The 15,706-nt window shown below is 29.6% G+C and overlaps 1 protein-coding gene across 1 annotated transcript in view; it reads right to left on the minus strand.

The window, feature by feature from the left end:
• The window catches only part of LOC113517287 (failed axon connections), a 42,900-nt gene that overhangs the window by 6,798 nt on the left and 20,396 nt on the right, over positions 1 to 15,706 (minus strand). Inside the window, exons 2-3 of the mRNA XM_026901932.3 lie at positions 1,283 to 1,418; positions 431 to 633 (exon numbers count right to left, since the gene is read on the minus strand). Of these exons, the coding sequence (XP_026757733.1) occupies positions 431 to 633; positions 1,283 to 1,418 (339 nt within the window). The remainder of the gene's footprint in view (positions 1 to 430; positions 634 to 1,282; positions 1,419 to 15,706) is intronic.

The raw sequence follows: 15,706 nt of genomic DNA on the forward strand, positions 1-15,706 counted from the left end.
AACTGACTTTGCCACAATTGAAGTCGGTCTTTTTTGTGAAACACATTTCTAAATTATTAAATAAATATTTACGTATAAGTATATATTTTATTCATATTTTTTTACAGCAATGTCAAAAAAAGTATTCCCTATTTTCCTTTGTTATTTGAATTTTTAGTACAACATCTTGCTAAAAAATATATATTCGAAATTGCAGAGAAAAATTTTCGTCTAAAAACACAAACTATCACTATATTAAACCCTCACTAGGATAGCAACACGAATACAAATAAAGATTATAAAACTAGCAACCAATCCAGGCTACGCACGACAATTTTTTCAGTCGCTGGTAATGTAGATTTCTATAGTAGAAAGTATTTTTAATATGTGTTAAATATTATTAATAAAAAAAAAACCGTTCACTTTCTATAATATTAGTTTAAATAGTTACCTTACGTCCAGATGTAAGCTTGTAGCAAAAATTGAGAATGGGATTCGGCAGACGAGTGTTTAGGGCATTTTGGAGATTCACTTGGTAGCCCTTGATAACACTGTCCGGATACTTGGCGCGCCACCACAGAATCACCCATGACAGGTGGTTCTCGATCATGGAGATCATCGCGTGTGCTACCACTCGTTGCTCCGGCGTCAGGGCTGTATATAACAAATAGGTCAACAGGTGCAAGCCTGTGCGCTATTTTATTCGAATGCACATGCGCGACGACCCATCACTATCTAGAATTCTAGGATTTCGGGTCGTTGAGGTCGCCCGGGAATACTACAGAAAATCTGGAGTCTATGTTGTCGCTGCATCGACCAGGGGATATTAAATATATAGCATAGATACTAAGTTACATAAAGCTCGTTATAATGTTTAAACCCAGTTTTTAATACTATATAATTTTAATATTTGGCCAATTTATTCTATAGTAGGATTTTATAGTCAATAAAAAATTCAAATCACCACAGTCAAACATCCCTTTAATGCATCCACGACACGCGGTATGTATGTATCCACTAAAATATATTTTTTTTAAAAAAGTTAGGTGTACATTTTATGTTAATCTTGAATCTTTATTGATATGGTAAATCAAATTCAGCTTCATAAATATTTCGGATAGAAAAACCGATAGCAGATATAAACATACACACAGACACACACATACAAAGAGAAACATAAAGATATTGAATGACAATGTTGGATATCAAGTAATCTGAAGTTGATACGCGAAAGGACGTGATCCACCGACTTCATACATATGTATAAATAAACAAAATAACAACAGAAGTTAGATGATTTTACCTGCATCAAAATCCTTATTATATTTTTCTGAAAGCTCCTTGATAACGAATGCACTGTCGGCAATTTCTTCGCCATTCAGCTCTACAAATGGCAGCTGGCCTTTTTTGGACCGGAATTTGGCCTTGTGATCGACGTTCTGAAAAAGAAATTGTTTTTATAAACAGACTACCAAACAGCTTTATTTTTACAGGCAAAGAGGTGTTTGAATAAGCACTTAAAATATATGTATTTGTATTCGCAAAATTTAAATTGGCCATAAAAATATCAGTAAAAATATAGTATTATATAATTTTAATAATATGCTATTAAAGGTGGACTGTCTTCATTATAAAAGACTTTCCGCTTCAGAAATGATCGTAGGTTGTAATCCTTCAGTAACTTAGGATAAAGAGTAAAGAGTTCAGGGTCGGTTATTCCTCCGAGAGGGTCAGTAACGCGCACGTGATAACCCTGTGTTGCAATTCTATTGTATAAAATGTAACAAAAAGGTAGTAACACATCCAGTGATAGTATTTCTATTCATAAAACTAAGTAACTTCTGTAAAGAATATTATACTACAATATAAATAGCATTTTGCAACATATATGAAATTTTCATACTAAAACATTACCAGTGTAGATACGTATTTTTTTTTTTTTTACTTATATTCTAATTCCGACCTTCGACATGCACTAGAAAAAGATTGGTTGTAAGTCGTGCTGTTTGTTATATTCTCTCTATTATTCCCTAGGCTTACTATTCAAGGTACCTAATCATAACGTTATACGATAAAGTAGAACGCACTATTATAGTAAGTATTATTAGTGTGTTTGCGACTTTTGTATATGCAAATATATGACCAAATTCAAACGTACGATACGTTAATAATTAATTAATTTTAAGATCTTTGTTAACAGATTAACAGATTTTCTATTTCACCATCAGCAATTTTAACGGCCATAATAATTGTTTTGTAGGTCTGGTTCTCGAAAATTAAATTTCATTACATTATATAAATTAAATGCAATGCAGTGAATCTATGCAATACAGAGATAATATATCATGCAGTATTTTATATTATTAATCTGAATAATAAATCATGCACAGTGGTGGTAGCAACAAGTCACTTAAATCATTTTTAATTCTTTTATTTCAATTATCCATATATACGATTATCCGGACTTCTTTTTCAAAGCTCTAATTACAAATTTAAAAAGGGTATTATGCATTAATTGAGTCAATAGGTTTTATGTAATGCATTATTTTTCTAACTCGTAATTTTTTTATATCGTATTGACTAAAAAACGCATGTTAAAGCCTTTACATAATAAAAAAAATATATTAAAATTTAAATATTGATTTCACTTAAAAATCTATTATCCGGGTTTTTGATTATACGGAAAACCCATAGTTTTATTTGATTCAGATAATCGGGATATTGTATTACTAAAAAGTAATTTAAAGATTCAACAAAACAATTAATTGTCAGAAAATATTTTTTTTTATTCAAGAATAACGTTGAATAAAAAATCATACAATGCAATTCCTTTGCTCTCTACTAAACAGGCCTTTGTTATGTATTATATATATAGTGTAAACACCAATACTCAGAATTGCAGGTTATAAAAATTAGTTGAATATCAAAGATTCAAATCTTAGTTTAATATCGGTAAGGCAATCAAATGTTGCTCAACAAAAACTGGAATTCACTTATGTTCATGTGCCAACATGTGGCGCGTTTACTATGGGGGAAAAAAAATTCATATCAAAGGGTGCTTAGAACGTAAGAACTAATTAACAAAAAGACATTATGGAATTTATATTACAAGTCGCACGTATATACCTATACCTCATGCAAGTTAGTAATATTCAAGGAAGTTAGTTATATTTAAAGATTAATTAATTGAAATTCTTGTAACTTTCTTACAATCTGTGCATAGCTTATAATTTTGCCCTAATTTATTGAAACCTTTCAAAAATAAGTTTTGTAAGTCAATTCTCGTAAAATACAAATATTTAATTCTAATAGTTGAATTTCAGAAGTTATTTAATCGTAGTTCTAATCGAAGTTGCATTCTGCATCTAATAATAAATTCAATACATTTGGAACCAGAAAATAAACACTACTATTTACATAAAAAACTTTAACAATGCCATACTTTATGTTGATTTTTATTTAAAAAAAAAAGTGGCAATCGATCGAAATAACGCCTATATTTAAACGTATATCCTAAAAACATTAGTGTTGGAAATAATTTCAGAACATATATGTGAAAAGTTTCGTTACAAGATTAGGGTTTGCATATTTCTACATCCACGTGGCAACAACAGGTTGCCACAGTAATCAACTTTGTAATAGAACCAACGATTCAAGTGTTGAGCGAGAGTGGGTCGAGCCATGACTGAACTGGCGCAGGCGTGAAACACAGGGAGAGATCGCGTGTCTATGGGGTGGGGGCGACGTTATCCCAGTGCGGGATGATTTATCTGGCCGCGTTGCCATGCCAACGGACTCGAGACGAGCGCAAGCTCAATGCACGGTGCGGGGAGCAGCTGTATTGATTTTGACTGACGAAGTTCAGCGGCCGGTCAGCACGTCCCGCCCTGCACCCCACGACTTCACCCCTGTTGTCATCGGTCAATGTGACACCGTTTACGTAAATAGAAAATTAATAATCAAGTTAAAGTTACTAGCTATGTAATGAAATATCTAATCAAACATGAATATTGAAATATATTGATTTAATCAATACAGCTTGAAGCATGTCATCCAAAACAAAATAATAATCTTAATTAGCATAAGCATTATTAATAGACATTTTATCTAATTGTGTGTGCTTAGGTATAATTACAAAATTGAAGCAATTAATAAAATACAAATGTTATCTCTGTTATTATTAATTTAATTTCTGTCTTATAACTATAGGAGAATGAAACAAAGAAAACGTCAACAAAGTCCTCTGAATTTTTTTATAATTAATACTTAATACTTCAGGTCATAATTACCCTACATTTATTGTCATGCCTACAGTTATGTATTAATTCTTTAACTGTTGTTTTCGCTACAGTTTCATAATATGTAACCAGATTATAGTGTTTTTTCAGCGATAGGTCTCCCAGATATAATTTAGGCACACTAGCGGCTCACGGCCCGGGCGGTGCACCCCTATAGCCGAGATGCGGGGTTGGTCGATGGCCGGGCTTCGGGCGGGGTCGCGCAGGCGCCCACACCTCACAGGTCGAAGCCCTCTCGGTTGCCGACCCTCGCGTCTAGGCGCCCGATCTCCGTAACGGCAGTGTTCCCAAAATAGACAATAATAGTCAAATTTTATGAAACTCGAATGTAGATTTGCAGATATGATAAAAAATATTTTACATTTTACCACAGATGATAACAATATTATAGGTTACAATCAAATCTCCCAACTGGTTGAAAAGTTACTATGATATATAAATATATCACGAAAACATCTCTGTCGCACCGACAGAACAATGCTTCTGGGAATTGATTATTCATATCTTAATAAAAATCACGTGTCTAAAATTAAAAAATAGTTTAATTTTTAGATACCAATAACTGGTTTTCTCACAATTAAAATCGGTTTTTTTTGTGGAGTACAATCTTTCATTATTAAATAAAGGGTTAATTCTTGCATTAGCCACAAATAAAAACAAATTAGCCTCAAACAAGAGTATAGACGACCAAATTTGTAGACAAAGTACATTTTTTGTGTAGACAGGATGTTTTGTAAGCTAAAGGCAGTAGCCAAAACAAAAATTTTTGACAGACTAGCAGTTTTTAAAATGCTAACAGCATTACCTCTAAGTCATCAGCAAAGCTGTACACAAACAAAACATTTAGGTGCCTCGTTAAATGTGGTAAATTTGATTATAAAACCTTTACTCGACATTTAATCAAAATTTGTCATAATTTATAACTTTGTAATTATTATTATATACTTTTTTTTGCATATATAAAAACCGATCAATTGTGTAATTACTTAAATGTGAAAACTATTCATAACTCAGCATAGATGTAATTTGACTATGTATTGATTGAATGAGGCTATGTTTTCCTAAAAATAAATAAATAAATTTAACCTCATTATATTAGAATTATTACTTGTAAAGAAACTACTTGATTTGTGGTTGAAAGTTATAATTAACATAACAATATCTTCTTGACTTCTTCTATCTTGACAATGATAATACATAAACAACAAAAAACAGATTATTTCAATGAATTACGAAATCTAAGTGCAAAGCATGTATATATTTAACATTGTACTCAACGTTTAACATATAGGCACTAATCACGTAAAATATCATGCTAGGTGGAAGGAACAACGAAGAATCAAAGTAAATTTTAACGATGTAGGTACGTTACTGTTAAGTATAACATACATTAAGTGTAAACAGTGTAAACACACAATGTACTACCGTTACTTAAACAGAAGCATTCTAAGAATGACTCGCTATTGTCCGCACTGTACAGTGTGTTTCAGGTATCTCACATATAAATCTGGTCATTAACACATAGAAAAATATTGATTGTATTAAACGTATTTTTCTCTTTCGTAAGTCCAACTACATAAGCACAACACAGAAAAATGCACAGTTAAAGACGCAGGTAAAACATTCTATTTAACAACAAGCCAATTTAGTCAAACTTAATTAAATATGGCTATGCGCTGTCGTATATAACTGGCAGTTTATCCGTATTTCATAGAGTAGCTTCATAAAATTTAAATGAATAAACTAACTACATTAAATATTAAAAAAGATATATAAAACAATAATTTTGACGGAGTTTACATTAAATTTCTTAGTTTTATTTTAATTATAACTTTTGTATTTATTTATTTTTTTATAGCGTAATTCTTTGTAACATATTATAATCAAAGTATTAACAATATAAATACCAAAGTAAATTTTTACTAACACTAATACATAAGAAAAATATAATGTTATATTTCCAAGAACATTAATAAATACATCTAGGTCATTTTTATAGTTATGTTGTGGATACAATAAAGTTCTACCTACTTATCTTACTTGTTGATGCAATATTCAACAATTTATGAGAATAATATAATTAAATATAGATAAATAATAAGTTCATTTGGTAAAGAACGGTGGCAGACCGTGCGATAACAGCAAGTTTAACAACCTTATTGTGACTCAATCAAACCAGAATCTAGCCTAGCTCATTTACCTTCTTAAATGTAAGTAAATTAAATATTTTGCATAATCAAATAAGATCGATTGTTTCTAATATAATAAATTCGAAAAGTTTAATGAGCTTGTTGGTTAGATTGCAATGTAAACCATAAAATTGTGTTACAATTATCACATATTATACGGATTTAAATCCGTATTTCAAAAACCAAGTAAGCATACAAAGCAAATGGACGTATCAAGATAAAACATATCTACATCAAATTTTAAGTTCGACTTTCAGAAAAACTGAGAAATTTGAAGATAGTATTCAATTAAGTATAGTAGATTATTTCTGCAATAAACGTAAAAAAAGTTTCGAATTCTTAAGACCCTTCGTATTAACTTTTTTTAAATATAGTTACCGTTATGTTTATATATACAAATATATATGTACATATATATATATATATATATATATATATATATATATATATATATATATATATATATATATATATATATATATATATATATATATATATATATATATATATATATATATATTAATGTACAAATCATAATAAAAATAATTCTTGACAGAATGTTATAGCACATAGCAATTATAGTTTTTCATGACTATACATATTTTTATGATTACTAATCATCGCCCAGTGAACAAAATCCGACCATAACATGAATAAATGAATGAATAAATGAATATATTATGATTATGTTTGACATTCAGTAAGACTATTGACAAATAATATTAAAAACAACTAATATTTAATATATAAGTGTGCGAAATTTCATACTCCTCCATCTGCGCAATTTTCACACAAAGTTTTTGCTTCACGTATTAATATATAGATTAATATTAAAAAAAAAAAACTATTGCAGTTATTTAGTTTAAATAGAACAAAAAGCTAGCTAGCCCTTCACACTAATGCGCCATTGTGATACCATTAAAATACCACACCATCCACTAAGTAACTACTTATTAATATGTATATATGTATTGATGTTCAAACATTCTGTGGCAACAATTTGAAAGCGTTTATCAAATAGTACTATGGTAACAGCTTCTTAATATGGAATGTCATTATGTTTTTGATAATTCGGTCAGGTGCGTGGCACACGGTATATGCTCTGTTCCGCATACGGGTTTCGGTACGTCATGCACGTACGGATACGTGACCACTGTCATATTTAATTAGACATTGAAATTAATGATGCAATTGCCAGTGTCAGTGTCAGCAATATATCAAAAGAACAATTCATTTACACGATGTTTTCTTGTTAACACACATTTTATTGAAATTATGAAAAACGCTGATATTCTTAACACAAAAAAAGAACTCGCCAACGATGTTTTTTTTTTCAGATTTCTCATTCCTACAATAGTATCGACTCTCACCTTAACATATATTACAATTGGACCGTTTGCGAAACATCATAAATTCCCGTTAGGAGTTATATAGTTAATAGTTTATTTACATTAATATCCACCTTTTTACAAAATATATCATTTGATCTATAACTTAATGGGTGGCGCCTTTGCCCAACTTTGTAAACAAGAATTATGGATAGATAAATTAAAATTCTTTCAATATTTCATCAAAACTCAAAAGTATAAAAAAAAAACATTACTTACTTTTAAAATATAAAATAGCCTGCAGCAGTAGTATAATCATAATGTTGTATGCATTTGTATGTAATGATTCAAGACTAATTTTAAAATCCTTTACATTCAGTGAAAGAAAATTAATATATTCAACATATACCTGCCCCCTAAACAGGTGGTAAACGAAACCATCGATGAATCGCATTATCACAAGCGAATTCATGAGTTGGTATGAGACATCAGACGTTGTCATCTCACTCTGTCTCATGGACTCAATAGTGATGATTATTCCATCGATGGATTTGCTTGCCACTTATCTAAAGGGGCTGAAACATTTTACCTAATTAAATTAAATGTTTTCAACCCTATGTATGACGACCATAATAGAAACGATATATATGACGATGACACTAATTGAATTACAATTATTTTTGGTATGTACCGCCATTGTTACTAATGTAAATTGTATGTATGAATTACTACCTAGGACTTTAAGTATTAACTCAGTAATAATATATATAATAATAATATCTTAATACTGTCAGTAAGTACATTAATGATAATAATGATAGCAAACTAGTGACCAACATCCAATTACCAATATTCATATACCCATTTTTTATAATATTTATTAAAATGATCTGCCATGTGGTTCCTATATAAAATAGGCCACTCCTTCCTTTCCCGTGTGTGTCGTAAGAGGCGACTAATAGAACTTAGTGATCGAGGAATGGGTAGTAGTGTCCCGCTTAAAACATCACCAAAGGCTAAATGCAACTGCTAACCCGCTTACCAAGCGTAGCAACTACTGGCAAAAATTCCCTTATAGGGGAGGCCTATGTTCAGCAGTGGACAATTAACTGCTGATATAATAATAGTATAAAATTAAAATAATCCAGAACTTCTTTTTTCTTACATTATAGATACACTTAAATGAAGAAAGCTGTAATAAATTGTACAATGTGAGACGTCATAGTGGGAAGCTGGTACAATTAAAGTCAATTAAGATATAATGGTCAACGATGTCAGGAATGTTCATATAATTGGTGGCAAATTTCTTAGTTTCTTTATAAAAGTTTTTTCGGTCTTACGATTTAACTTTTTTTTCTATACTTAATGCGCTGTAAAACAAAACTAACATTTTTATAGCTGCCAAGTCAAATGTACATAAAATTACTAAGAATTTTGGCAATTACGTACACATTATTTTCAAATGTATTAGCTAAACATTATTAATGAACTAACGTGGTTATACGTACACATATTTTAATATATACAAATATGGATACATAACATGATGAGTTTGCGCCAGATGATTATGCGCCCATATGGTGAGTTTGGTTGAATTAATTTTGACCTATTCAGCCATATAATACCTACATATTATTTTTATATTTCGTTTGTCATATAATTTCACGAAAACATCTACAAAATAAAATAGTATGTAATTTTTTTAAATTGATGATCACATTTTAGAAAATTGTTATATGAATGAATTTTCCAATGTATATTATTAAAACCATTACGTCGGAATGTACTGCAAATCTATTTTTAATAGACTGAAGTATTATTTTCTTATAATAAAGCAATTAAAAATTATTTTTAATCATATGGACAATGACCTAATCATTGGTGTTATGATTAAAAAACTTTTTTAAACATGACAACGATCAAACTTTCTTAGATTTCAACGATTTCCTCTTTGAATATTCGAATTTCTGGGGATAATAGTCTCTGTGGATTATGGTAAGAAAAAATCTCATTAAAAATATAAATGAGAAATGTGAATCAAGTTCAATATTACAAATATGCGTCGTTTCGATTCCGCCGAAAAAATAATTGAAATCTATATGGGTGCCAAATTCTATGTACAAAATCTTAAAATTTACAAGTTACAAGAAAATGCAACATTATAAAATGAATTTATATAACCGTTGTTTGTTTCTTGGTACTACTTCCACGTTTCCTACGTAATATGTATTGTACATTCTTAAATTTTAACAGACTATTTACACAATACATTTATTTCACTTGGAATGTAATTCAAGCTCAAGATTGGACTTGGTTAGTTTTTACCCACAAACCAAATGTTTTAAAACCGACATAGGTATTTTAACAACCTAACATTATTAGTACAATACAAGTATAGATCCTGTATACCAACTTTCGTATGACTTAATGAAGATAAGTTAATGAGACAAATATAAAGCCTATAGATAAAAAGTAGCCAAGCCATGCAACTCTTCATATAAAATATAAACTTCAATTTCATGGGGTCATTACCAATCAATTATTTTCGTCCTTGCAGGAATCTTTTTCTTCACATGCCTGCTCATCATACTGGCTACATTTCCTATTCCTTCACTGTTCAGGCTATTAACACTGGGACGAACTCCCGCTCGACATAAGCAAACTAGCTTTTAAACATAAATTGCGCTTCTATTTCTTAAAAAAGGCCGTTTTATAAACTTCATTTCTCCTTTATTTTATTTTATATTTTTTTTTCCCACTTTCCCTTTAAATTTAATCTTGTTAGTTACTCTGTTTGAGTCAGATTGTTTCATTTTCTCTTCTAATACAGTTAATTGTTACTTTAGTAGTAAGTATTCATGTATTTATTGAGATATATATATATATATATATATATATATATATATATATATATATATATATATATATATATATATATATATATATATATATATATATATATTATAGGAATATATTAAGTATTACTTTTTATATTCCCTCAATTCAATAATGCACCACATACTTATTTCTCGGTTTGCCCAATGGTTGATTGGTAGAGAGAGTCGGACGGTGTGTCCGGTGTTGAGCCCGCTATATGTACATAATTTTACTGTGTATAATTAATGTAATTTAAATAAATAAATAAAATAAAAAGGCAACTGAATGAGAGGCAGTAGACAGCAGAGACTTTAAAAATATGGACATATTGATGTTTAATTGTTCTGTTCGTTACATTGTTTTAGGTGTTACATGCATGCAATTCAGGATGGGCAGCTAATTTATAATAAATTTGTTTTTATTTTTTAAAAGAAAATCAGAACTACACTAATATGTATATTAATAAATTAGTAGTAGGTTAAACAGAAATCAACCCGATTCCCGTAGCAAATTATAATTTTCACCGCGTGAACAATGGCCGCAAATAAAACTAGTTAAAAATAAAGCTATAAACCAAAAAAAAATAGCTCCACGTCTATAATTAAGTTAAGAAATAAAAACATTTCACAAGAAATACCTAATAATAATAAAAATCTATCCAATAACTGTCGGTGTCTAAAATTGTACAAACAAGGGGTTGTATCACGTCACCCATAGAAACTGTACTCTATCAATACGTACCTGATTTATGTATCAAGCGTATCTAAACAATTTTACCTAGATTAAAATTAAGATTCATTTAGTATAATCCGTCGATGAAACTGTACTAGTCCATGTATATTACATCCTCAGCTCTTTAAACTTGACAGCTTATACAAATTCGATGCTGTTATGATTCACATTACTCCTGGTCCTATTGTGTTTAACTTTTTAGACTTTCTATTTTCATACATTCATATTCAGCTTTATCTGGTTCAAATACAGAAGTTTAATAATATCTGCATAGACCATTGATGTCTAAAAAAATTACGGTAATTGAAAAAGTGCTTAACCACAGCTGTGATAGTGTTTAGCGATAATTATAAGAAACAACCCGATTTAAATAATCATTGAGAAAATATGCAATAATTGTAACAAGGTTGTATTTTGACAAGTGATGGAAGTTGCTAATCTTGCTATATAAATCCAGTTTAAATATTAACTTTATTACTAACACACACATGTAAGGGGCATCTCTCTAGAAAATATATAATATCAAAATCAATTTATCAAATTACTTGGAAACGCATATTCAAAATCAGTAGATATTTTATATATATATGTGAGTGAGAAAATTTATTATCTCCACTATTTATTAAGATTATAAAAATAATAAAATAAATAAAAGTAATGTAATGTTACAGGTATAGTTGATACAAACTAAAACTAAGTTATTGCCGCTTATTCACGAGAAAGTGCAGTCGGCATACCATAGCTGCATGATTTCATAGCTCAGTGGCCAATTCGCTACTGCGGTTTCTCGATCTCATTGCAACACATGTCAAGCTAACATGTATAAGTAAAAAAAAAAAAAAAAAACAAATATATTGAATTTTCACTTTTTAATCAGTAATATACAAATATAAATTATTTATTTACTCCAATCTGTTTAGAACAAATAGCATGAAAATCCACAATAACATTTTTCATATCATTATAATTTTTCCTATCATTACTAACGATAAACCTGTTTTTAACTTTTAAGACCTACCTATTTAATCGATAAATAAAAAAAAAACCTATTCAAATTAGTCTTGTCAATACCATTATTCGAAAAAAAAGCTTTTCGATTTCTATTAACATAAAAATTACAATTTCAACTAATTTATTTGTCCCTTATTTGATTTCCGCATTAAAAATTAATATATTTAGCACATTTATTTTTTAAAAAATATATTATTAAAATCGATCTGTTTATTGTCTTATCAGAAAAAACCCTAAGAATTATTAAAAATCGCATTAAAAATATAAAATCCCGTATATAACTATAATAAATCAAAAAGTGAAGGCGGTGGTGTTGCTATTGTCGTCACAAAAAAGCTTATCTCTCACTGAAAAATCATAGGAGAGTAGCTATGAAGACGTATGGGTCGTAAATAATGCCTCTATTTCCAAATCGATCCATTAAATCGCTTTATACGCATTATATCTACCACCTCCTGTAAATACGTTATTTTCTAGATAAATTCTAAACAAATTGCAAACACAATTACTTTCAAACACTTAATCTTAATCTTCATTTAAATCATTTTCGTTTGCCAATACACTGTCCTCATAGTCATACAAGTCCGATGTCCACTATACCACGTCTTTGCAAGCTATTGAATAATTATAAGCAATACTTGGATATTCACTTCTTTATGGAAGGGAATTTCTATAGAAAAGCATTACATTTAATTGAATAAGAAAAGTTTGTGGTAAAGTAATAATTTATTGAAATTAAAAACTGTATGTTAAACGACTTAAGTGTAAGTACATTATTGTTTTTAAACTAGAATGATTTGTTTTCCTTAGAATGGTTGTACACTATGTATAAATAGATAGTAATCTTAATATTAAACGGTATCAATGTAATAATTGTTAAGAGACCAAATAGGATAAAATAAAAATGTTTTACTAGCAATTACAAAAAAATACGGTTTCTGTTAGACAAAACTGCTGATCGATACGCTCTGAATCGATTTAGTATTACGATATGTTTAATGAAGGGCATGCGATAACGGTGCAGGTGCTAGTTATTTTATAGACGAGTGCCTGTGTCGAATACGAATCAGTAGGTTTGGTAAGTGGCATTAAGCAACGCAGTGCTCACTTCCGTCGTACAAATCTAGCTTCTGAGGGCTGGCACACGCTACTCGGCCCACATTCCACCACCAAATACGTCGGCGAAACAAGATTCCCTGATGGAATAATAAACGCATTGTTGTCGATGCGTCATGAAACCGGCAAGGTTTTACATTTAATCGAATTATTTGTCATTTCAGGTTGATAGTAGTTTAATTACCAAATATTACTCAAGATACTTATAGTTATGAGTTTATCTATTAAAATAGTTATTACATATTTTAATCATTTTATATCAAAATATAATTAAAACTAGCTTTAACCCATGATTTTGTTCGCATAATTACAATGATAGATACATGAAATACCTAAGTATTTGAGTACTTTATGAACAACATACTATAAAAAAAATTGAGCCAGTCATTTATAGGTAGGTACTTCATTTACTTTTCTTTGTGTTATTGTTACTTTACAACTATTGTGTAGCTTTGAAACGTACAGAAAACAGACAGCTCAAACCGCAGGTCATACCGAATACTATTATGCTCTAGAATGATTAATAAAACAATATCGCAATAAAATTACAGTACAAGTAGTAATTGACGTATAGTGAACAATTAATTTTTCAGTTAGTATATTGTAGTAACCATTTTAGAATAATTAAATATCTATTATCTTATTAAAAAACTCAAACTAAAGATAATACTAAAGTTAGCACAGAAATAAATCACAGACTACACTAAACCTTATTAAACGAAGTTTATCGCTAACCTGTTGCCTAAAGATAGACTTCCGAAACACCTAGTTTGACTGCGGTTTAATTTTTGAGGTTATACTTATTTTTGCAATAAGACGAAAGAGTATTCTTTTTATTTTCTTTCGCCTAAAATATTATTCATTGATTTTAGACTCAAATTATAAATTAGTTAGTTTGATAGACTGATAAATTAGTTTGTGTAACTATTTGATGACAAAATATTTAAATTTATATTCCGTTTTACAATACGATTGGCGATAACTAGCAATTACAACAAATATGTATTACAACGTCAAAAATATATCAACACTATTAAATAATAATGATAGAAAGTTACAAAATATCAGTGTTTTGGTGAAACAAAATGCAAAATTTATTGATGACCGAAATTAATGTAATCTGAGGAAACATCTGATCAACGGTCTAATTCTGGTATTAAGTAGTTCTCCGCTAGTTGGTCTCATCTTCAGACTTCGTTTAAACCTCGACTTATTAGTCAAGGTTATTCCGGGTAGTAATAGTCCGAGTCACTGTTTTTTTTTTTTTTTTGTAATAAGACTGCTACTGTTTCATATATCTATGTTATATTTTGAAAGCTGCTTTATTGTCGGACAATATTGACTTACTGTAACAAATCAGCACTGTTTGTGGTACACAATACTGGCAAAATAAGAGAAAACCACTTCTAGTAGAATCCTTTAATAAAACGAAAAATATGTCTTTCAATCTCGTGTTCTTGATTTATTTAGTTTAGATATTTGGCTTTTCTGTATCGATATTGTTATATTGTTCAGAGCATAATGCATGCTTCTACTGCCAAAATTGCCTTGTGCTTAAGTTAAATTCGTAAGTATAATTATTTAGTTATAGTAGTAGATAGCCTGTTTAGATATAATGGGATTGACATGTTAATAAACAAAAAAACCCAAATTAAACGTAAAATAAAAAATGTGTATCTATGTTATGTGTAAATTTAAAACGTAAACATTTAAATAAATCAAACAGGAAGACTAATAAACACATCATCATAATCTATATAAAACTAATTACTGAAATTATAGCTGACAAACAAAATGAGAAGGGCAACACAGGTGGTATTCTACACTGATGCTAAATAAATGGGATATGTATGGGCATGATATTTATTAGAACAATATAATGTGGTAGCTAACACAGGTCGATAAACACGCAGCGCACTGTTTGTAAGTGCAATGGATCAAACCGGGAACTGTATATAAACCCCCCCCCCTCAAAACACATCATAATATAGACACAATTATTTGTATTCGGTACAAGATTATTATCATTTTTATTCAGCTATCACCAATAAATACAATACGAGAGTAAATCCTACTAATCGCAAAAAGGATCTTAAAAATCCGCATAGAAAATAGTAAAAAAAGCCTTTTTGAAGCGACCTATATTGATTTACAAGCATAAAAAGGTGACGGGGTG

This window comes from Galleria mellonella, unplaced genomic scaffold (genome assembly GCF_026898425.1).
Source record: "Galleria mellonella isolate WM207_F2 unplaced genomic scaffold, CSIRO_AGI_GalMel_v1 utg33, whole genome shotgun sequence".
Taxonomy (NCBI): domain Eukaryota; kingdom Metazoa; phylum Arthropoda; class Insecta; order Lepidoptera; family Pyralidae; genus Galleria; species Galleria mellonella.